The following is a 24,979-nucleotide window of genomic DNA, read 5'->3' on the forward strand; positions in this document are numbered from 1 at the left end:
TTTTGCCTGGTATGTCTAATATGACTAGCCTCCTGTAGAGACTGGTAACTGGGCCCCACTCAGTTTTCGGAAAATAATGGAAAGCAATGCTCATGTAGCATTCCACAACTGGATTTCCCCTGTTTATAACATGTTTCTTGCTATACATACATATCCTGGGTGCTTTATTTGTTTAGTCCAATTTTTACTTTTTATTTTTAAACAGCTCCTCATTCCTACAATACTTTAGAATGACCAGTATGTGCTAACAACGGAGTGAGAGGAAATAAAGTGGACAAGGCAGCCCCCGCCAATGAAGCTGACTGGCAGAAAAGCCCCCATTATTCGGAACAAATGCATACTGTATGCACTATGCCGAGCAAACAGGCACAGCTGGGAGTATATGGTTTATGAAAACAAAACTAAACTAAAAAGAGAGAGTATGTGTGTGAGTACAAGTGGTTTGCAACAGGCATGAAAGCATTACATGTGAAAGAAGAGCAAAAGCTCTGAGTACCACACACTGAAACTCAAAAAGTGCTTCTTCGCTAGCCTCCTTTCTGACACACACACACACACACACACCCCGCCACCCTGGCACAGTGTCCTCCTGAAAGCAGCACTATCACAGGGGAAATTGGTGGTCTTACCTCCTTTCCTGGGGGGCAGAAGGCAGGATGTTATGACTGGCTCGGAGGGGATTCGTCCTGGCCTTCATGCGAGCTCTCTGCAGCAGTTGCTTGGCCTGCTCATGCCTGGGGCTCAGCTCCAGTTCCTGGTTGGGAACAAAGGCCCTGCAGGCAAGGCAGCAGGGAGCAAGAAGTGGAGGATTAGGGAAAAAATAACAAGGATTAAGAGTGGTTTAACAGTGACGGCGGCAGCCTAGTGGGGAGACAACATACTCACAGAGGCTGGGTTAAGGGCCCCTGCAGAAGCCTAAACTGACACTAGGTGGCAGCTTAGCAGGCCATGATATAAATTGACTGAACTTTTGCAACCTAGATACCAGAACAAGCTTCTAAACGAGACACATCTGTAGGGATCAAACTGGCCTGTCTGGCCAGGATATGAGCTGCAACAAAGGCTACAAAAAGGTCCCTGTATTGCAAAGGGCAGTCAGTTGAGAAGAGGCAGATGACTGCAATTTATAATTTGGAGACTAAGGTAGCCATTTGATCATACATGAGAAAGTAAAAAGTATGCACTTGGTGACGTCAGTGGAAAAGAGATTACAAATTGCCCCTGGTGACCTTGAGTGCCCGTTCACTAAAAAAACACAAACTGCACTCTCTCTGTACTGCGAGGGTGCACATGGCTTGAAGAAAACAGTTTTAAGAAACAAGAAAATGTTCCTGAAATATTTTCCTTTTTAGCCTGATTTCATTAAGGAAAGCAAGTTTATGAGATCTGTGTGCATTCTGTGTGTCTGTCTTCCACTATCAACTTCACAATGCCCAGGCAATATGAACCAAATTGGGTGCAGTTGTAGGGACAGCTCAATGGCCTAGTTTGTGATGATGTCATCCAACCCTATTGAATATGGCAGAGCATAAATGTTTGAGGTGCAACTGGGCTAACTTGTGAGCCGACTAACCGATTTGAACCAAATTTGCTACAGGTAGAGATAAGCACAAATCGGGTTTTTTTAAATTCAATTTGTGCCAAAAACAAATCACCTCTGATTTGTTTTGTATCCAAATCTACTCCCTCCAAATCAGCCCAGATTCGATTTGTATTTGCTTTGAGTCAATTCAGTTTAAGACTGATTCGGACCACTTAACAAGGTCCAAGGGGCACCAGATTTGGGTGGTGGGTAGGCCCCCATGGGTGCCACCTACCATCCAAATTTCAAGGCAGTAGGACACTTGGTTGATTTTTAATGATTTTAAAAGTTTTTACTGATTTTGAACATTTCTGCCATTGGAAACAATGGTGATTCGAAGTTGCCATATCCTAACCCTAAAATGGATCCCCAGCTTTCATTTTTTTCTAAAGCTAAGCTCTAGCCCTTGTAGAAGTGGAGTTATGGAGCAAAATGTGCAGTCATTTTTCAAGTGTTTGGATTCTTTGGTGTATAATAACCTTTCCTCATAATGAATCCCTTTGAGGATTCATTGCACACCTTCATTTCTTCTGTTCATTTTGACTGTCACTGGGCAGTGCCAACTGTCAACTGCCATGTGCCAACTACACCCCACTCTTCCCCCCCACCACCACACACACGCTGGGGTACTCAGTTTATTTTTTAGGTATTTTTATTTTTTATTTTTGAAGTGTTTAGATTTTTTGGTGTCTTCATTACACACCTTCATTTCTTCTGTTCATTTTGACCCCACTGCTTTGCAGGTGGGGGTGGGGAATTCATGGCATCCCATGTGTCAACTACCCCGTAACCCACAAGCCACTGGGTACTTGGTTTATATTTTAGGAATTTTTGAGGTGTTTAGACTTTTTGGTATGTAATGAATCCTCATTTATGAGGAAAGGTTATCTGACACCAAAGAGCCTAAACACTTGAAAAAAAAATCCTAAAACATAAACTGAGTAGCACCCCACTGCCTTGCGGGTGGGAGTGGGGTGTAGTTGGCACATGGCAGTTGACACTGTTGAAAAAACAGTCAAAATGAATAGAAGAAATGGAGGTGTGTAATGAATCCTCATAGGGATTCATTGAAGGAAAGTTATTATACGCCAAAGAATCCTAACACTTGAAAAACAATGACCACACATTTTGCTCCATAACTCCACTTCTACAAGGGCTAGAGCTTAGCTTTTAAAAAAAATGAAAGCTGGGAATCTTGTGCAATTAATAGGAGGGATCTGAATCTTGAATAGATTCGAACTGAATCAGGCGTGATTTGATTTGTACCCAAATCTAGCCAATGGACCACAGGGGTGATTTGTTTTGTCTCCAAATCATCCAAATCAGCTAGATTCGGGTACAAATGGATTCGTACCCAAATCAATTTGCACATCCCTAGCTACAGGTGTAGGGACACATAGGGATGGCTCAAGGGCATAGATTGTGATGATGTCATCCGCCCCAATTCAAGATGGTGGACGTGTGAAAGCTGAAGTGGGCTAACTTGTGAGGATCGTAATGATCCATTAAGAATATAGTGAAAGGAAAGTAGGCAGATTAGTTCTTACCAGAACAACTTATTAAAGGACCACATGAACCCTCTTGTGAATAAAGGCTCCTTCTTTAAGATGAACTTCACAAATTGTTCCAGGCAGTAGGGTGGGCAGGAAGTTTATAATGTTGTTTGAGCAAATGATGTTACAGATACTGTTTAATAGAGCTCATACATCTATTACACATTGGCTCTGTGCGTGTGTAGGTGGTGGATGGGGGCTAAATTGAAAAGGTGAACATTTCTATATTGGTCAACAAAGGGTCCACCCACAATACTGTTCCCACACTTTTAAAAAAGGCTATTACTGTACATACCCTCAACTGTATGGAAACTCTGTCTTAAGCTGACTCTAGTCCAAAGTAGAAGAAAACCCAAATTGGCATAAGCTAATATTTACTTAATGGACAAAATCTGTGTATTTTGAGGACATTCTCGCATCTTTAGGGGAGTCAATTTTGTTTTTCTAAGAATGGAAAGCGCTCTCTACATTTCTAAAGTTTTCTTTCTTTCTTAAAGGAGGAAAAGTTACTCTCGTGAAAAAGGGCCTCATGTTTAAAATGTGCTGACATTGCCTCTCAGTATGCATCAGCTGGCCCCATTTGGGGTTCTCTCTCGCTTTTAAAACAACTTTGCACCCTGTCTTTACATCATGGAGCTGAGGCTGGTGTACATAGGCTTCTTCCCATTTTATGTGATAAGCCAACCATGTGATAAGCTAGGCAGAAAACAGTGGCTGGCCTAAATTCACTCAGTGAGCTTCATGGTTGAGCATGGATTTGAACTCTGATCTCTAAGATCTAAGTCAGAGACTATAGGTCATTACACAACACTGGCTCTTGCGCTGGATCCACCCAAGTTCAAAGCCATTTTTTGTTCCTGATACACACAGAAGCTGCTGTTGCCTTATATGTTGCCCTGCCATGGTTTTCTTTGTCAATTTCCACCTTCTCTCACTATTAATTCCGAAGTACTCCAAGACCAGAAAGGGAGTCATCATCCTGCAGTGTTCACTGTCTCACCACATGTGACCCATTTCTCCCTTCCCACCCACCCCCCACTCAGCACACAGACATACTCAGACTTTCCCTATTGGCCATTCCCATAATCTTCATGATTATTTTAATCAGCTCACACAGTCACTTCAGTAGGCCTAAGCTTCACTCTTTCAGGGCAGCCAGCGCACATCCTGCATTCTGCTCCATGAGGCTATTGACACACCAGCCCTTGCTCTTTCAAGGTTTCCTTCCAGACGGAATTACACAATGAGCTCGATCCCTGTTCTACAGATAAAGCATTGCCCAAACATGTATGGAATCCCACTGAGAAATGCCACTACTTGCTTTCCTTTTTTTTTAATAAAAAAAGTTAAATATAGCAATAGCAATAGCACTTACATTTATATACCGCTCTATAGCCGAAGCTCTCTAAGCGGTTTACAATGATTTTTAGCATATTGCCCCCAACATTCTGGGTACTCATTTTACCGACCTCGGAAGGATGGAAGGCTGAGTCAACCTTGAGCCCCTGGTCAGGATCGAACTTGTAACCTTCTGGTTACAGGGCGGCAGTTTTACCACTGCGCCACCAGGGGCTCATCATCAAACATATTAAAATATGTTTTAATGACAATAATGTGAACAGAATACAACAGTGACAAGGTACTTATCTAGACGGCTTACAACATAAACTATATGTGCCAATATCCTAATGCTGCAAGTTAAAAAATGGGGAGCTAAAAAAGGCATGTGCTTCTCAAGCACAGGGGCTCACACACAGAAGGGGTGATTTTGCCAATTCTCCCTTCCCCCAGAAGTGCTTCCTAAAAAAACCCAATTGTTTATTAAAGGCAGAACTTTACATAATATAATATCACAGAATGCATAAAAACTCATACACTTTAGCTTCCTAGAAAATAGGTCTCAATTATTATTATAGTTGTTACTAATCCAAAATGTTAACCCAAACAAATATTTACTTTTTTCATAATTTCTTTGATTAATAAATAATATTAAATCTTGCCAAATCGCAAAGAAAGAATATGGTTTTGATTTTCCTGTTCAAAGATGCAACAAATGGGTTAATTTCTCCGCCATAGCTATAAACTAAAGCTTATTGTACCATTCACCTAAAGATAATATCCCATGATTCAAATTTTTAGCTATCACCATTCTAGCTGCTATCAACATATAAATCACTAGCTCTTTCAATTTTATTACTTTATCTTCGGTAAATATTCCCAGCAATACTAGCTAAGGATTTATTTTAATTTCCTGATTAATTATTTTACCCATTTCTGCAAATACCAAGCCCCAAAAGTTTCTAAACCTTGGGTACATCCACCATAGATGAAAATATCTGTCCTTCTCATTACAGTTGATCCAACAGAGCATATGTTAATTTTTAGGAATATATGCCAATTTTACAGGAGTTATGCCTAAAAATTATTTTAAGATAATTTTATCTAATTTGAACACAGGATAAAAATATAGGTTTAGAAAACCATATCCCATTCCAACTCCCTTCATCTGTGCCCATTTGTAAATCATTTTTCCAAACTGATTTTAATCCATCCAATGGTGAGATCTTATACTCCAACAGAATAGCATAACGTTTGAAAACTCTTTTGTTTTTGATGCTTTGAACAAAATTTAGTCAGAATTCTAGCCCCAGATCTTATCAGCTTTGCCACCATGTGCAGAATTTCCTACCCACCCTCAGCAGGGCATCCAGTGTCAGTGAGAGTTCGATACTGTAAGTAACTTGCCTTCTAAATCCCAGATACAGATGTCCAGAAGCCCCCTGAAATTTTGTTTCCTTCAAAAATCCCTCTGATAGTGTGCCCAAACTGATCATCCAAATTGGCTCATGGAGCTGCACTATGGCACTAGATGCATCTAATAGCTTCTCTCGTGCCTCATGGGGCATGTCAGAGGTAGGGGAGATATAATCCTCTCCTCCTGAATATAGAAAGGGCAAACCTTTCAACACATACCGCACCAAAAAAACCAACCTGAAAAACAAGAACAAAACTATCCTGCATTTCACCCAGGAATAGTTTCCTACAATGCAAGCCTGGAATGGGGGCTCTTAGTCTTGGAGTGAACAAAAACAGGAGAACCAGACTAAAACACTGCATTGATGAAATGCTTTCTAGGCTTGTTTAAATGCTCAGGGGCTACCATCCTGAACCAACAACACCAGTTCAAACAAGTAGGGAGTTCAGAATGTTTGGCCATACATAGGATGGCCAACAGTCCCGGATTTGCCAGGACGTCCTGTATTTCCAGGGTAGAATGGTTGTGTCACATCCAGGATGCCACTTCCCCTGTATTTTGGCTCCGCCACATGCGCCACTGGGGAAGCTGCAGGGTGGGCCATGGGGTGGCTGGAGCTGCTGTGGCTGCTGCGAGGCTAGGAGTGGCATTGCTGCTCCCACCACCCTCTCCTGCTGCCCATGTCCAGGGGAAGCACCGCGCTGGCAGCTGAGGAAGAGTGGTGGGGCACTTACAAGGGCTCCCCTCTCCCGGAAGCGGCACTGCTGCCTGGCCTCCTCTGTCTGGCATCTTCTACCCCACCCCTGCGAGGGCTCCCGGTTCCCCGGTGGTGGCCACAACTGAGTGACATAGCTGGCAAGGGCTCTGAGGCCGAAGCTCACCTGCTCAAGGCTAAAGAGGCGGCTGTTGCAGCAGCAGCAGCTGTTGCAGCGGTGGCCGGTTGGGGGGGGGGTGTCTAGAGCTCAGAGAGGAGGCGAGGAGAGTGCGTGCAGAAATTACGACCCCACTCCTTGTGTCCTGTATTGTGTCCCAGACTGTTGGCCACCCTAGAACACATGACCACAGTGATTTCTGAAATCCAGGCAACTTGACTCCTGAAAAACTAGCAATTGTCTGCAGAACTGCTTATCCTCATGAGCGCTAGCATGCTGTAGGGATTATGAGCCAGAAGGTCCTGCTTCACATGCCACGTCAGCCACGAAGAAACTATAGTTACGGCAAGTCACTGGTTCTTGGACCCACACAGCTGTAATATGAGGATAACACTAACCTAATTTACTGGATTATTACAATTACTGAAAACCTATCTGAAACACTTTGAACACAGAATGGCTGTATAAATGTTTAGAATTGTCCAATCTAATAATTATAGATTGAACAGATAGTATAAGACTGATACTGTTGCTACATATAAGACTGGCTTAAGTGTATGGATGATGAACTCTTTAGTGAAATTAACAGATTTTGAAAAGGATAGGGAGCAAATGCATTTATTTGAAGGAAAGTGGGTTCAATTCTTACACTTTTTTGAATATGGACAAAAAGTATTTAAAGATCTTACAGCATTAACTATCAAAGTATATATATGAGATTTGAGTGTTCCACAACGTGAGTTGGGAAACTTAATCTTTCTGGAAAAATAAATATTATATCCCTTTAATTATGCATCTCCTCAGCCCCAATTTTAAATTGCTTCCACCTCTAATTAATCATGTTCAGAAATCGGCAGGCGGGGGTGTGTGTGTCAATTGATGGGTTGACTTCTCAAGACAAGATGTTAACTGCCACCCATCAAATGCCCTCCACATCCCATCTTTCTATGCAGAAATTTGTAGCCTCTTTTTCTTGTTTAGTTCGCACCATTAGCACAAAAACACTGTTCCAACTTCAGGGGAAGGGGGTCATCCTATAGGCAAGCCAAAATATGCAATCGGAGTGACTATAATACTGGGCAGCAAGCATGTCATACTGGCAACAGCTACCCAGACAAGCAACCTGGCGCTCTCCATCTGTTCACAGAGCTGCCTCTGCGTGGGCTGAAGCCAGTTGGACAAGCTTCTTTCTGCACAGAGATCAATATGAACCTCTTCAGGCCAGATGCTGGGGTGGGGGGTGAGAATGATTTCAGAGAAGATGCTACATCTAGTTAGAAAATATTATTCATTTATTTAATTTATTTGGTAAGTACATTTATATACCGCCCCATACAAACAACTCCCTGGGCGGTTCACAATATGAACCTATCAAAACATTAACATAATTAAAACAATTTAAAATATTTAAAATACAATAAAAACTCTACAACCAAAGCTTTAAAATGTTGCCAGCGTTTTAGGATTGTGTAGCCTTGCCATAGTGGGGAAGAGAGGATCCCCTGTTCCCCCCTAGCATGTCAGCAATAAAGTCTTACCGGTAGCCTTCAGAATCCGGCAGTGAGACACCAGAATCCCAGTCTACGTCATTTGCCAGGAGTTCTGCAGACACACAATAAGATACACTGCATTTTGCACGCTTTAGCCACATGAGATACAACATAACATTTAAAAACACAAGTCTTATTTTTTCTATGAAGTAACTGTTCTCAAGTGTCAAAGTTGTGTCTATCTGGCACCTGTCATAGAATTGGTTCTTTAGAATGCTCCCTTTCATTGTGGAGTGAAAAAGCAAGCTTCTTGATTTTACTGTTGCAGAGATACACTTTAAGACATACAGGCCATAACTGCAAAAGACTAACTTGTAAAATACCCCCAAAAGCTGCTCATCTCGCTTAGTTTCCAACCATGCACTCCTAGAACGTTTTGGTGGCATCTACATCACAACCAAGGAATTAGCTCATTGTACTGTTACTTGCTTAGTACATCCTTTATACTGATCTAATATTATAGATTTCTGCCCCCCCACCACTACAATGGGACAAGTAAGCATGCCTCAGTTGGAGACAATTGCTGGCAGCAAACTGGTGTGTCAATGATTTTTTCCCACAGTATACCCATAAAAAGTGACACAAGTTTTGGGCGGTATAGAAATATTTTAAATAAATAAAAATAAACTAAATTAAAAAAGGGCAACATTTGTATATTTTTAAACATCTGTGTGCATGCATGTGGGGCAGGGAGGGGAGGGGCGGGGGCTGGTCCAATCAGGATGGTTCTTGCCCTTTGTCCTGCTAAGTCACTGCTGGAGGACAATACCAGAGGGTATTAGCCTAGCCCCAGAGCAGATATCAAGCATGGGTGAAAATTATTTTGTTGACTTTATTCAAACGTGTCATAAGCCACTCTGAATACCTAAATGGTGGGAAGCTGTGTTAGAAATCTGTTAAAATAAATGAAAATGTCAATCAATCACCCACAGTGTGTGCATTTACTGCAGGAATCATAGGCAGACCCATAGCAATAATGTCTGCCATGTGAAGTGTGGAGAGGGCTGAAGCAAGAGACAAACTAGTAAGGGGGAGCATGGTTGGAAACCGTGCATGAGCTATTCAGGCAGTTTACAGATGTTGCAATGCTCTGAGCCTCTTGCATCCAATGCCTGAATCTGCAACCAAGGGGTCTAGAAACTTGCTTTGTAAGACAGTGTGAAAGAAGTGAGTCTCAAGAACCCAAGTTCTGTGTGAGGTAATAGAATAGATGCAACATTTTGTGTGAATGGTCAGTCCTGCTGATAGATCACATTCAAGCCACAGTGGCTCCTTTGATTTGCTCTTCTATTTCAGAACCAAAGTGAAGAAGTACAATTGGGAGGGGTGGCTGAAGCTGCTTCCTATCCCTGGCAACCCCAGCACTAGAGTTAAAGGGCAGGTCCAGTCTCTTCTCAGCTGTGTCCCAAAGTGCAATCCATTTATTTTGTCTTTGATGCAGCAGCTCCAAAAAGAGCAGAACAAATGGCACAAAATCCATTTACACTTTTCTCAGTAAATCATCCAAGGTGACCTTAGATGTCACCATATCAGCACAAGCATCCTTTTCTTCACTGCACTAGAAAAATAGCAAACCAGCTCCTCTGGAGAGTGCACTGGACTTTTTCACAGAAAAAGAAAATTAATCAGCAAGGTAAATCCATCAGTTTTTCCCTGCTCTGTTGCAGTGAGGGCCACTATTGTGATCAAAAACAAAAAAATCTTGGATGCTGGAAGGTCTCTTGCCTAACTTCAAGCCCATTGTAATGGTGGACATTCTAGTAGTTGCCAATATTTCCAGGCAACTCCATAGACAAGAAGTGAAGCGTGGTGTAGTGGTTAGAGTGCCAGACTAGGACCTGGGAGCCCCAAGTTCAAATCCCCGTTCAGCTATGATACTTGCTGGGTGACTCTGGGCCAGTCACTTCTCTCTCAGCCTAAGCTACTTCACAGGGTTGTTGTGAGGAGAAACTTAAGTATGTAGAACACCACTCTGGGCTCCTTGGAGGAAGAGCAGGATATAAAATGTAAAATAACAACAACAACTATTACTAAAGTATGTGAATAGGCCTCTTGTCCACAGTGATGAAAGAGCCCTATTCAGACATTATGCCATACATGCATACAAGTGTCTGTACATATGTATACATTTGTGTGTGAATAACTGTACATGCACTCATATAAAAAGTGAACCTGGATACATACCCCCTCAAAAGCAGGGTACAGACAGGAAGTGTACTATTGTACATGATTTGAACACTGTGTGTGAATAAAGTTAGGAAGAGGAGTCAGTGGCATCAGCATAGACTTCAGATATGATGCTTTGGGGCCCTTATATATTGCAGGCTCAGATGGCAAATCTGAGTCTCCTGAGGCTCAGACCCCAAATGGGGGAGGAGCATGGAACCTAGAAGCTAAGGTGTGGTGCTTGGAAGACCAGAGTGAGGAGCCTGGTGTTGGTGATGATAATGATGACAGTCATGTGGGATGGCACAGGGGATGTCAGGATGCCTGGAGCCTCAAGGTTAAGCTTGATGGACTTGGCAGGAAGGGGTCAAGGATATGGCAATAGATCTCAGCCAAGCAGAAAATAGTTTGCCCCCTTGATTCTATCCCCACTCAAATTTTATGCAATCTTCTAGAGCCCCTTTGAAGAAGGCAGCTGACCCTGAAAGTTCAGATCAAATCCTGAAATTGGACAGCTTTAAAAAGTGGAATAGGCAAGGAATGAACAAGTCGGCAAAAGTGGAAGAGGAGCCTTCTTGGAAGAGAGGTGGAGACTCAGTTGTGCTGTGCTCAGTCTTCTGCTCTACTGTTGGCACTCTTCCAGTACGTCTTCCTCACCTACCCATTCCCACATACCAAGTTACAAATTGGCTCCATTCCTACAGTTCCTCTCCCTCACATATACATACCATTGCTGGGCCCATCATTCCTAAGGGCTGGGGTTTCCTTCCTGTGCCGATGCAGAGTATGTAGTTCTTGTGAAGAATGGCTGTTATGTACTGATATGCTCAACATCTCCTGCAGCATAGCTCGGTTCCTTTCCACTCTCTCTGCAAGAGACAAGGTGCTGGCATTGCTTCCACAGCTGCCAAGACTGTCCCAGCTCTCTGCTCTCCAAAGTCGCCCAGATGGCACCACTCCACAGGTGTCATTTTTGTGGACAAAAGAGTTTCTTTCAAAGTCTCTAGCTTCAAGCAGGCAGTCCTCATTGAAAGACTTCTGGATGAAGGTAAGGTCCTTTAAGGAGATGGCCCCACTGAGGCCATTTTGGGATACCCTTTTTGTCATGTTTTCTGAAAAGCCTTTACTATCTACTATGTTTCTTCCTGGAAGCTTCCGGAATTCCTCTGGTGAATTCCAGCCAATACTTGTATGTTCACTGGTTGCCTTAGGCCCCTTCAGAGTTTCAGGATCATTGACATATAGGCTTTCAAGCATTGCCCCCTGAGCTTCCTCCTGCCCAAGGTGTGAGTAGTCAGTGCTATCTAGCAGCCCATCTGTCAAGTAGGTACGGATCTGCGCCTGTGGTTCCACCACTGCATCCTGGGGAATAGCTTCTGCTGCCGGCTTCCCTTTATGGGCCCTGGCCTTCTTTGGTGAAGTCCGTTCCTGGGGTGCAACTTCACTCTGCTTGTTACTGGAAACTCTCTTCTCTTTCAGAGCTTTCACTTTGGACTCTAGAACAGAAGTGCCCCAGCTTATGTCCTTTGAAAGCCCCACCGGAACCCAGGCTGGTCCACTGAGGGAATAATTGATTGTATCATCAGGGCTCTCAGGGACCTGCTTCGGTCTAGCAATATTCCTGACACTTTGCTTCATACTCTTCAAGCCCTTTCTCCTCTCAGTGGGGAACTTCCCCTCCATGCTCCCACTTTTAGGTGCTGAGGAACCTTTTAGGGGAAGCAAGAACAGCAGTATGAACAAACCCCTGTTTGCATGGCAACAGAACACCCTCCAGTTCTATAGCAAAATAGGCCATAGGACGAGGGGTACCCATGTATATATTCTGTGCTAAAAAAAAAAAAAATACTAATAATTTCCCAAGGTAACCACAATTCTGCAAAGTGAGTTCAAATTCTGCAACCTGTTTTGGATAATTTATTCTGCTTTTCCTAATTAGGAGGAGGGAAACAGGTATGTGGAGCACTGAATTAATTACTCTAATTTAGAGAAGGAAATGGCTTATGGGGTGGGATGGGGAGCAAGAGGAGAAATTAAGTGCTACTTTCATACTGTATTAGGTGGTTACAGCTGTGGAAAGACAATCTTGGCAAAAGGAGTATCGTGCCCATGGCAACAGGCACTTTCCACTTCACATTTTCAAAGGCAATCAAGAGAACATTTTTCTCTGGTTTTATACTATGTTCCACCCCACTGCCTGTTATCCATGGTTCAGGATTAGAAAAGTAGTGAACACCAACAGCATATTTGGTTTAATGGGACATCATCTATTAAGAGGCAATGCTAAGTTTCATGTTGCAATGCTGGACTGTTCTCCCCATTTATAGAGAAAAGGAGTAATAGATATACTAGTGGGAAACATATACAAAAAAACCCACATTGCATTGCTGGATTAGACAAAGGTCCATCTGGTTCAGCATTCTAATACCAACAGTGGCCAACCAGGTGCTTTAAGGGTGCTACCAACCAGGTGTAGAAAGCAATGCCTTGTTAATGGCCTTCTCCCATTTGTTCTTAGGATCTGGTACCAACAGTGTACTCTCTCTGAACACAGATAATTCATTCCACTTAAAAGCATGTGAGCTAGCAGCCATCCCCATATCTTTAGAATAAAAGAACACAAGAAAAGCCCTGCTGTGTCAGGCCCAAGGCTTATCTAGTCCAGCATCCTGTTTCACACAGTGGCCCACCAGATGCTAGGGATGTGCATGGAACCGGTGGGGGCCGGTTTGAAGGTGGGGGTGGGATAACTTTAAGGGTGGGGGAAGGTGCACTTACCACTCTCCCCACTTTCCCCCCGCTGACGCTCACTTGAAAACTGGTCCGGCGGGGCGGCTGCATACCTCCCTGCTGCCCAGTCCGTTCTTTGGACCAGAAGTAGATGGAAGTAGCTCGCGACGTGGGGTCAGGGGAGCAGAAGAAGGGGTAAGTGCACCCTCCCTATCCTTAAAGTTGCTTCACCCCCAATTTCAAACTGCCAGGTGTTCAAACCTGTTTGGAGACCCATAAAAGGGCTCACGAACAGGTTCGTGCACATCCCTACTGTATGCCTCTGGAAAGCCCACAGGCAAGAACTGAGGGCATGCCCTCTCTCCTACTGCTACTGCCCTGCAATTGGTATTTAGAGGCATCATGTCTCTGAGGCTGGAGGTGGCCTAACACCCTCAGACATAAGAACAAACCTTTGTGGTACTGCATTCCAACTTCCAGTTACTATCATGAGAACTGCTGCAGACTATACATATGCCTTCAATTTACACAAAATACATGTTCATATAGAACATAGCAGCATATTCAGGGAAGGCTGAGATTAATACATTCAGGAAATGGTTGGATGATGCTCAGTACAAGCACTCAGACTCTAAATGTCCCTATTTACTAGGAAGAGTCTCAGTTCTCTGGAATCTGTCTCTGGAAAATCACGGTCTGTCCTTATCTCTTGGAAATACCTTGTTCAGTTTTTCACATGAAGAAAAATTGATGTGAGTTGCTAGAGTTGCCATTCTTCAGATTCAGGTCCCACTCCAAAGTCCCTAGAAATTAGTTCTCCAAGTTCAGGGTAGGGTGGAGTGGATGCACTGGGTGTCTAGGGCACCTGCATGTACATGAGGGAACACTAAGGCAGTGCACAGCATATATTGGATGGAAACCAGTCTTCAGCAATGTATAATAAATGTACTTATTAAGTACTTAAAATGTACTTATTTGACCTGGCCTTCCAGAGTTTTAAATGATTAATTGTTTTAAACTGTTTTAAATTGTTGCCCTGATTTTCAGGGCTTTTAGCTGTTTTATTGGTTTTATTGTGTTTTATTAGTTTGATTTTAATTGTTAATTTGTTTTTAATTGTTTTTATCATGTTGTGAACCGCCCTGAGCCATATCGGAAGGGCGGTATATAAATCAAACAAACAAACAAACAGTTGGTGGAGGGCTTGGGCAGTAATCCATACTATGAGAATTGGTTGTTACAGGCATATCCTTCTTTTCATCAGTGAAATGTTGGAGGGTATGAGTACTTTCAAGCTCTACTAGTTTTATTTATTTTTATTATTTTTAAAAGATTTTTATTGAATAAGAAAACAACATGATTGCATTATCTCTTGAACTTCCAGCGATTACATATTGCATAATACATATGGCAATTTGAGATTCTTTGCCAACTTTCACCCTCACACCAATTATTGCAGAAAGAAATAAGATATAATTTATACACTGATCAGCCCTCAGTATTAAAAAAAACCCCAAATCTAGGGTGTGGATGTTGACCCTGTGCTGTATTGTAATTTATAAAAGCAGGCGCGGATCCACCATTGGGTAAACGGGTTCAAAGAACCCGGGCCGCACCCAATCAGGGGCCACGCCTCACTGCCCCAACATGTCCCCCGCGTCTGACGTCAGATGTGGGGGTGCTGGTTTACCTCCCAAGCAGGGGCTACGAGGCCCCCGTTCAGGAGTTAAATGGCCACTGTGTTCGCGGCATGGCCAGGATTGGCTCTTCCCTGCCTTTAAGGGAATGCTGCGAATGCAGTGCCAGCACAAGTCTAACTCCTGAAGGGGCCGCGTGGCCCCTTTGGGAGTTAAATGGCTGGTGCTATGTTCGCGGCACGGCCAGGAGCAGCTCTTCCTTGCAGGGAAGAGCTGCTCCTGGCTGCGCCACAAATGCAGCGCCAGCCTGACTAGTTCCCGAAGGGGCTGTGCTGCCCCTTCAACTCCCAAATGGAGCTGCTGGGCTCCGTTCAGGAGCCAGACCACGTGACGCCCCCCTGCGTCTGATGTCAGACACAGGGGGCTGGGTGAGCGGGGCAGCCACCGCCATCACACACAGGCCGCTGGTAGTCAGGCTCCGCGCCTGTATAAAAGGTTCCCAAGTTAACACAAATGTTTCATCTGAGTTATTCCACAAATAAGCAGTGACCCTATTGGTTTTAATGGGGAAGTTTAAGTACATGCTTAACTCTTTCCCAGTGACATAAATTGGAGTTCAAAGTGCTTAATTTTGGCTGGTTGTGCTCACTGCATAAGCCTGAGTATTCATTTTGAAAACTGGGGGGCAGACTTTATTTTGTTTGTACACTTCCCCAAACTTCCATCTCTGAGTGGTTTACAGCAACAACAACAAAATTAAAACAAAAATTAAAACCTTAAAACAATTTGAAACCATAAATCTAGATGATGATGATGATGATGATGATGAAGACGATACACTTTATTTGTTAGCTGCCCCATAACAAACCACTATCTGGGCGGCTCACAACACAGCACCAAAAATGTAAATAGCTTGGGTGAATAAATGTGTCAGAGACTTTAAAAAAGTTGTTAGAGATAGGGAGGCTCTTATTTCAGCAGGGAGCATATTCCAGAGTCTCAGAGCAGCAACAGACAAGACCTGTCCCTGCATAGCTACCAGAAGAGCTGGTGGCAACTACAGACGAACTTCTCTGGATGATCTCAGTGGGCGATGGGACTCATAATGAAGATGACATTCTCTTAAATACCCTGGGCCTAAGCTATTTAGGGCAGGTTATAACCAACACCACGTCCTGAGACTTTGTTTTGGGGTGATATTAAAAATCAAATCAAATCAAATCAAAAAATAATTTTGCCCCAAAACCTATTGGTAGCCAATGTAGTTCTTTTAAAACAGGAGTAATATGGTCCCTCAGAGATGACCCAGAGATCAACCTGGCTGCCGCATTCTGTATCAACTGCAGTTTCCAGCCTATGCACAAAAGCAGCCCCACAATGAACGCATTGCAGTAGTCAAATCTGGAGGTTACCAGCATATGTACCACTGTTCTGAGGTCATTTATCTCAAGAAACGGACACAGCTGGCATATCAGCCAAAGCTGACAGAGCACGCCTGTGGCCACTCTTCTCAACCTGAGACACCAAGGAGAGGTTGGATCACTGCCAGACTGCATACCTGTTCCTTCTGGGGAGGTGTTACCCCATCCAGAACTAGCAGGTCAAAACTGACTCCACAAAACCCCACACAAAAAGCACTTCCATCTTATTTGGATTCAGTCTCAGTCAGTTAGTAATCCCTTAAGGTAGGGGTGAAATTGTGGTAAGGTAAGAAATTCTACAACCTTTATTGTGTAGAATATGGAAGCCTATGACCATACTTCTGGTAATCAGTGTGGGGGGTGGAAAGGCACGATACAGAGTACAAGCAAGACTCCTCTCTCTCCATTACTTTCAAAGTCCTGCCAAATTGCCTTTTGGTTTCTAAGATTTCAACCCGACACTGCATCTCTCTCTTTCTCGAAGGCCTAGAAACTTGCTTTTTAAAAATTACGTCAAATTGAGATCTTCAGAGTGCTGACAAAACTGTGAATTAGCATGGTTCAATTGCATGTGGAATGCATGCAATTCTGAATAAAAGAATATTTTTATGTTGATTACTTTGCCTACAATAGAACAACACAGGTTTCTATTTGAAAAAAGGTAACATGACCTCTCCTTTGAACTTCTTTAAGAATAAGAGCACACTTATAAGCACATCCTTAGAGCAGACACATGATAGACTGGTAATCACCATATGACAAGGAAGAGAGTGCACAGGCTCAGAGCAGAAATAGGGAATCTGGTACAGAAATTATGCAACACCTTGCCTGCTACAGCTTAAAGGGGATCAACTTTCAGAGTCTTAAGCACTGCTTTAACTCAAACCTTGCTTTAACTCAAACCTTTTCACAAAATGGCCTCACATTCTGAAAGGCTCTATTTTCTAAAATTTTCAGTCAGATGTTGATATGTTTATGGAAAGTCGAAACATTGGCACAGGACAGCAGGAAGGCTGGCCTGTTTGATTATAGGATGAGTGGCCCAGGAACAACACAGTGGAGATACCCGATGGCACAATAATGCAGGAGAAGGAAACAGGCAAAGAAACCACATGCTCTGGCAAACACTGCTCAGACAGATACAATAGCAAGTGAAAATGCTGATCCAAAATTGATGGAGCAGTATAGAAAGCAGATCCAAGCTAAGGCAGGTTACAGGAATGATGCTTGCCTGCTTCAGAACCTCCTATTTATTTCTTGGGCCCCACCCATCAATCTTTTCAACAGCTCCACTCCAGTATGCTGATCAAAGGAAGGAGGTTGCCTTCTAAGGCCAGCTCCCAAGATTGGCAAGGCTGGACATTGGCTAGGGCTCCCAACCTGGGCAAAGGAGCAAGTGGCCCAATGGTGTCACCATTCTCCCCCTTTACACAGAACACTATTAAAAAACCCAGAGAATTTTTGGTTTCAACTCATCTCTTTCAGGTTAAGGAGTCCATTGAGGTGCCTTGTCTAAAGGCCTCCCAAATCCTGGGTCTGGCATGGCTGCCTCCCATTTTCCTTCCACCCCTCAGTTTCTATTCTAACCAGTGGTAAAAATTTATATTTGCATGTATTTAAAAGAATGCACACATGCAAGTGAACAATTGTGTTTGGTCACACTAAGAAAAGCAGCAACTTTACCCTATCCCAAAGAGACCTATCAGTACTCACCAAGATGTCTCAGATCACAGCCTTGCTTCTGTGGGAGAAGAAGGAGACTTGTATGGGAGCATGAGCACTTTCAACCCAAACTTACCATCCTGGGAAAACATTCCTCCGTTTCAGGCCCAAAAAGTTTGTGGGGACTGTAGCCAAGAATTCAGGCTGAGCTTGCAGTCACCCCATCTCTCAGAAGCTAGGTCTTGAGGAAAGAGCCAGCTAATGAAGCGTCATTAACTCTTGGCAGAGTGGAGAGTGGTTATCTTAGATTGTTCTTTCCAGCTGCCTTTAGTCAGAGGGGCCTTTTCTTCACAGAACTTTGCTCTCAGGCAAACACTGCAAAGTAAGTTGCCCCTGCCTCCTTTTAGCCCAGGAGACAACAGTTCATATTTCTACTGTTTAAAAACAAACAAAGAAAATACCCTGCAAAGCAAACAAAACCTTTTACTGAGACTAATGGGGGAAACCGAAAGCGAGGAAGCTCAGAGGTGCCGGTCCTCGGACAAGGTCTGCCTGCCTATAAAGAGCTCAGCCGATTCCCAGCACCATGTGGAGGTGCAGGAGGGCCTAGCTAGGCCTCTGCCTGTCTTTTGTAAAAGTAAGCTTTCCTGCAGTGGATTTCCGAGTGCCAGACCCCTCCAACAAGGCTAGACGTAGAGAAAGGAGGAAAAGAGGAGGGTGGAAAAAAAACCTTCTGCTAGAGTTTGAGTAACTCTCCGCAGCAGCAATGTGACCTCTCCTCCCTCTCCCCATCAACCCCCCCTTTTTTCCTCTGGCCTGCCTCTGCTTTCTCAAGCCAGCCAGCCAGCTGTGTATAAGTAAAGTGTTCGCCTTGGGAGCTGGAGCCGGCCTTTTGCTTGCTGGAAGCTGCATACCAGGGAATCCAACCAAAAATCACTCACGCTAACCACAAGAACAGGCCGCTACAGAAGCTGTGCCGAGTTTAGAGGGACCCGTAGAGTTGCCATGGCTACACACCAGCAGGGCTATAGAGAAAAGCTGGGGGATGGAAAGGAGAAACGGCCTACATGCATTTAATGGGGCAAATGCTATAAAAATGCAACTCTTACCTGAAGTGGGGAGGCAGAGAGTACAGAATGTAATCCTACACCGCATGGCCACAGTTCCCTCCTCGTCTGCTGGAGGGAAGTTTTGAGAAAGGGATGTGTGAAGAAAGAGGAGGGAAGGAGAGAGGGGGAAGCTAGGCCACCTCTGGCTGCCATTCAGGAATCCCCTTTTGTTTCGTCTCCATTTTTGGAGGGAGCCGGCTAGAATTTTAAACACTTTCAAAGCCTTGAGAGCTGGTTTTGTGGTAACAAACGTGAATTGTCTCTTTTGCTAAGCAGGGTCCACTCTGGTTTGCATTTGAATGGGAGGCTACATTGGTGAATAGGGCCTTCCTCTCAGGCAATGAGGCTGCTCTAGGGAGAGCACCTGCTTGCTTGCTTGCATGCATAAGGTTCCAAGTTCCCTCCCTGGCATCTTCAGATAGGGCTGAGAGAGACTCCTGCCTGCAACCTTGGAAAAGCTGCTGCCAGTCAGTGTAGACAATACTAAGCTAGATGGACCAACAGTATATGGCAGCTTCCTATGTTCCTATGAGAGGGCAATGTAGGCCTGCAAAGGTCTTCCCAAGGGTCTTTGAGGATTTAAAAACTCGGTAAAGTGTAGAAGAAATAATATTGATAGACCCTGACTTTTGCTTTCTTAGGGATTAAAGATTCAGGGCTCCACAGTACAGTCACACAAATTCGGGACTGCTTCATACACTTTACCCAAAGCCAAGTTCTTAATGAACTGTTATTCTAAATGAGATGCACAGAAAATGTAACATTTCTCTTCTCTTTATTTGTACTCTCACTATTCACATTTCGAGAATCCTTTAAAATAGTGTGTGTGTGTATGTGTGTGTGTGTAAGTGTTAGAAAGACAATCTTCTGGAGCAGGGTTGTTGAGTTCGAGAGTACTGGCCTCCTTGGCAGGAGGTGCGAGAAGCAGAATTTGAGCAGAAACCGGTGGGAACAGAGGTGGATCAGAACAGGTGAAGTATCAGAATGGAATCTGATACTCTTCAGAGTAGAGGGACTCTGAAGATACTCTTCAGAGTAGAGGGACGAATCTGCTGTATTTCAGTCTGAGACTGGAAGAATCTGGAGTTGACTGCCCATTCAGATCCCCATACTAGTTGCCTGATAGAATCCATTGTGAATGGTTGCACACCTTGCAGTTCTTAACAGCTCTTTTCCCATAATGCCTGGCCCCCAGATGGACTGAAGTCTGCAAACAATTATTGCTATGGCTTAAAGCTATCAAAGGAATCAAGGACTTTCCACCTCTTTCATTTAAGCAATTGCTAAAGAACAGTGAGAGCTGAAAGCTGCTCAACAGGATAATCTTCCATGCATCCACATTCTGGTACATACTGAACTTAAAGAAGGTTAACACACAAAATCTATGTTCATGTTCTTCAGGTTCTTTTAGATTTGATGCAAAAATACAAGCTTTGAATCTCAGGAATGCAACCACTAAATCCTGTTTGGATTTCTTCCATGGAATTCATATTGATTGCCTGTTTAAAAGGAGTTGCTTCTTTCCTTAATAGCTTGATCCTATGAGCACAATAATAAGAGAATGGCACACACAGAAGTATTCTATATTCATTCCTGGCTACAGATCTGACTACCCATCATGTTCTACTGTAGAGCTATAAGAGATGCATGTTGTAGCATCTTTGCAATAATTGCTGTGAGACACTAACTGGCTTCCTGTTTCTGTAAAGTGACCATGGATGGAGCCTGAGCACTAATACTATTGTTCCCAAATTGGTCTTCAGTTACGGCCATAACATAGATACTGTAAGGCCACCATAGTTACAAATCCAATGACAGCACAGTAATGCCCCACATAAGTAAATGGAATAAGCCATTGATGGCCACATCCAAAGTACTATACAGCCTTATATGGCCAACAAAGGTTCAAATGATAAATTTATACAGTACTTCTGAGTGTCCATGCACACTAGCTAACAATTCTTACAACAACCCTGTAAGGTAGGTCAGAATTATTTCCCCTGTACTGCAGAGAACGGGGGCCAGGGCGGGGCGGAGGGGGGAAGAGATTAAGGCTGGCCACCTAATGAGACCAGAGGTGAAATAAACAAGGCTGAGCTATGAGTATTCTGATTCATAGCTCAGCCTCTTAGCAACTATGCTACACCAGTTCTTATGCCATTATTTTAATACGTAAATGCTATGGATAACCTGTCAGTAACCAGGGATCCAGGATTCATAAATGCAGCTCTTCCTATCATGGCCTTACCAGCTTAAAGACAGGCCTTCAATCTAGCTCAAAGGATTCGGATCTGGGTATTTCTACTATGATGTTTGAAAACTATTTTCTCCAGAGATCATCAAAGTGGGCATAAGTCTCACCAGAATTCAAATTGTCATATCATGCTGGAAATAACTATAATTCATTAACAGCTCAAGTTTCTTGGAACAGATTTTTAAATAGAATTTGCAATTGGGTATATATTGGGGGTTATGATGGCCTTATCTAGTTGGAAAAAACGCATTACATGGAAAGCGAGAAGGTTTATATTAAAATGAACAATTGTAACTATTTGACTAAAATAATCTGGGTTAGAGCAGGCAAGATACTTCCCCCCCCTTTCAAGTGGTTAATGTTAGGTAAAAACAGGCAACTTTATTGCACCAACATGTGTTGAAGTCAAAGTGAGATCTGCAGTTAAAGAACACTATAGGAAATATGCACAAATGTTCCTGAGTAACTCAATATTTACATATTTCCGTTTTCATGTTCTGGTAACAACACTGCCTGCCTCTACCAGCATATTCTTAAGAGCTGTCATAGCGAACATCACTAGGTAAATTATATTCATATCCATTCTCTCTCTCTCTCTCTCTCTCTCTCTCTCTCTCACACACACACACACCCCATGCTTTTCCAACGCACGACAGAAGATTAAGCAAGCAATGTTCATTCTTGCCCTTGACTTTGGGGTAAACAGAACAAACGATTTATAGATGCTTTAAGAAACAATGTTTACCTGAACATCTATCATGCAGCCATCCCAGTTAAAACCAGCAACAAGCAAGTAGGAGTAGTATGGGAGAATCTCGCTATATGAAATAGAAACCTTCATTCTTCACTCTTGCTGCGTCTGCTGCATTGCTGTACCCATCACCGCAGGGCATCTGTCCCAAGCTGCTGGTTTAAGCTGCGGCTTTCGATATTCATGATTGGTTTCATAATCCCGATCAAAAAAGGAAATCACTAGGATTATGAAATTGTTTTAATCCAGTTCTGCTCCATACATGGCTGTTGCCTTTAGCACACCAGGAATGCAGCAGTGAACGCAGCCCATCAACCTTGCAGTCTTAAAATGTTCCCCCAAACACCAACTTTTTCAGAGACATCCCAGCAAATGGTGCTAGAAAAAGGAGGCCTGCCTAGTTTTTTATTTGTTTGGTTTTTTTGCTAGCCATTGCTGCAGCAAAATGGAATGTTTCAATTTCCGGTATTCAGCCCAATTTGCAAATCTCATCAAGCTAAGGAAAACCAAGGACTGATTTGTCACTGGAGTTTGCATAGGAGCTATTTTTGACAGAGGACTTGCAGTACAGTCCAATGGGGAAGATTATAGCAATGCTTGGAACTGTTGCTGCCTTGTAATTCAAAGTTGCAGCAATGATAATTGGTTTGTCAGCCTTTACAGAAAGAGAGAGAGATTATTAGCAAGGGTGGGGGTGGGGAGATGAGTAGGGAACCTTTAATTAAATTCACAAGTCCTACTCTAATTTTTAGCCAAATCAGTCCCCCTGTAGCCTTCTGAAAACAGTGGCTAAGAGGACCCCCCTATCCCTCTGTCATTCAAGCTCAGAGAGAAACATACAGAAATAAAAAAGCATCCTTTATAATACAAGGGTGCAACTATCATTGTGTGGTATTGTTTATACTGTATTGGCCTCTCCACAGGAAATTCCTTGAATCCAAGGGAAAGATTTGTGGTATGAAAGGATAAGGATAAGGGAGTGGAATCAGGAATATTAATAGCTTAATGCAATAGATATTATTTACAGAGCGGCAAGTGCAGATTGCCTTTCAGTACTCTTGCTGCTAAGGATGTGCATGGAACTGACGTGGGGAAGTTTGAAGGCAGGGCGTCAGGGCGATGACTTTAAGGGCAGGGGAAGGTGCACTTACCCCTCCCACCGCTTCTCCCCTGCCAGCGCTGCATTGTAAACCAGTCCGGTGGGGCGGCAGCATACAATCCCTGCCGCCCTGTCCCCTCGTCGGACCGGAAGCACCCAGCGCATGTGCCTGGGGGTGGCAGGGAGGTACACTGCCGCCCCGCTGGACCAGTTTACAATGGAGCACTGGTGGGGGAAGAAAATGGCAGGAGGGGTATGTGCATCCTCCCCTGCCCTTAATGTCATCACTCCACCTTCAAACTACCAGTCGTTCTAACTGGCCCCATAAAGGGCCTCCGAACTGGTTCCGTGCACATCACTAATTGCTGCTGGCTGTAGCGCTCTCTCTCTCTCTCTCTCTAGGACTGGAATACAAGTAACTAAAGCCTCGTTCAAAAGCCATCCTGGATCAAGGAATGGATTAACCAAAACCCCACATCCCTCCTTTCCTCTCATATAAAAGACCAGACCCATGAAAATACTAACAACATTCAGAACACAGATCAAATGTTGGTGCACAGATTCATGACCAGCTACTGCTATGTAGTATAGTCCTGAAAATAGCTTGGAGCTGGATTGTTCCTTTGCTGGTAACATGAATGGCACTGCTCAGAATCACATGGGGCTGCAAACACTGGTGGATCGGGAGAGCTGGATGGGGTGACATTGTCACTGGGTATGGAGCCATGAATAGCAAATTCAGGAAAAGCAGGAAGCATTTTGATAAGAACAAAGGCAGACACTCAAAATTGGAAGAGGAACCAGTCACTCCTGGAAAAATGTATTGTGTCACTGAATAAAAGAAGCACTAAAAATGGCTGCCACTCCACTCCTTCAGGCAGAGTTAGGAGACTGACTGTACAGTAGATAAGATGGCTGCTGCACTCAAAAGCAGGCTACTACAAAAAGCTTGTGTGATGGGACCTATACAAGAGCTGGTGGGTGAGTGTGGGTGTGTGTTACCCTAGTAACCAGGCATGGAAGGTTCAGAGAGGGAGGGATTTATAATAGGCAGTTGAGACAGAGATGGAGAGCAGGAGAAGTGTTGGAATTAGTTGCATGGGAGTAGGAGGTGTTTTGGGCTGAGGGTTGAGAAATCAGTTGGTGTGTTCTGAAAAGGAGAGATTGTTCAGGGCGGTTGTGTGGAACTTGAAGGGTGAGTGTGTGGAGACTGGAGAACCCGCAGTGTTCTGAACAGCTCCTAGTAACAGACAAGGAGATCTGGAAGAATTCACTAAGTTTACAAACCCAGTTTTTGTTGGGAATTCTCTCTGGTAAGAGATACCCTTCTATTACAGCAGAGTGCACAGAGGCAAAACACAGTGGAGTCTGCCCAGACATGCGTGTCTGCTAAGAGCCTTGGAGCTTGAAACTTGGAGCCAGTTCATAGTTTCAAATCAATATAAGGAGTCTTTATTGGAGAACTCCATCTAGACAGGAAAGTGGAGAGATAGTATCTCTAATCAAGATAGCTAGCTGGATGCAGACAGAAGCTGTCTGCATCTCTGTGCACACATGGTGCAGAGAGAGGCAAGTGTGTGTGTTAGAGGGAAGACGGAGAAAGAGAGGAAGGGAGGCAGAAAGGAAGTAAGTCCCTGAGAGTAGCAATCTACATATCAAAGGGATAGTGTCAGAGCAATAGAGAGGAGGAATGACCAATGTCTTGAGCTTTCCTGCCCTGACTCACTAGTCTGTCCCCCTCTATCATTGAGGAATGAGACAGTGCAGAGTCCTTCACTTCCAACAGTTTTAACTACCTCTGACCCAGTGATCTCACCTCCACATGTTACATTTTATCT

General features: G+C 43.7%; 1 protein-coding gene across 6 annotated transcripts in view; it reads right to left on the reverse strand.

The window, feature by feature from the left end:
- Positions 1–22,275, reverse strand: part of KIAA1614 (KIAA1614 ortholog) — a 54,190-nt gene extending 31,915 nt beyond the window's left edge. For 3 of the 6 annotated variants that reach the window (XR_008307037.1, XM_053249541.1, XM_053249544.1), the window contains exons 1-4: positions 17,980–18,908; positions 11,207–12,187; positions 8,301–8,364; positions 630–773 (exon numbers count right to left, since the gene is read on the reverse strand). Coding sequence is in view for 5 of the 6 variants with exons in the window: in XM_053249541.1 (XP_053105516.1) it covers positions 630–773; positions 8,301–8,364; positions 11,207–12,161 (1,163 nt within the window). In the remaining variant the exon portion in view is untranslated. Of the gene's footprint in view, positions 1–629; positions 774–8,300; positions 8,365–11,206; positions 12,188–13,927; positions 14,074–17,979; positions 18,909–19,037; positions 19,121–22,036 lie in introns of those variants that run through there. The other 3 variants (XM_053249542.1, XM_053249543.1, XM_053249545.1) reach the window with 3 other exon arrangements.
- Positions 22,276–24,979: the final 2,704 nt, after the last annotated feature.

The sequence above is a fragment of the Hemicordylus capensis genome, chromosome 4 (assembly GCF_027244095.1).
Source record: "Hemicordylus capensis ecotype Gifberg chromosome 4, rHemCap1.1.pri, whole genome shotgun sequence".
In the NCBI taxonomy this organism is placed as follows: domain Eukaryota; kingdom Metazoa; phylum Chordata; class Lepidosauria; order Squamata; family Cordylidae; genus Hemicordylus; species Hemicordylus capensis.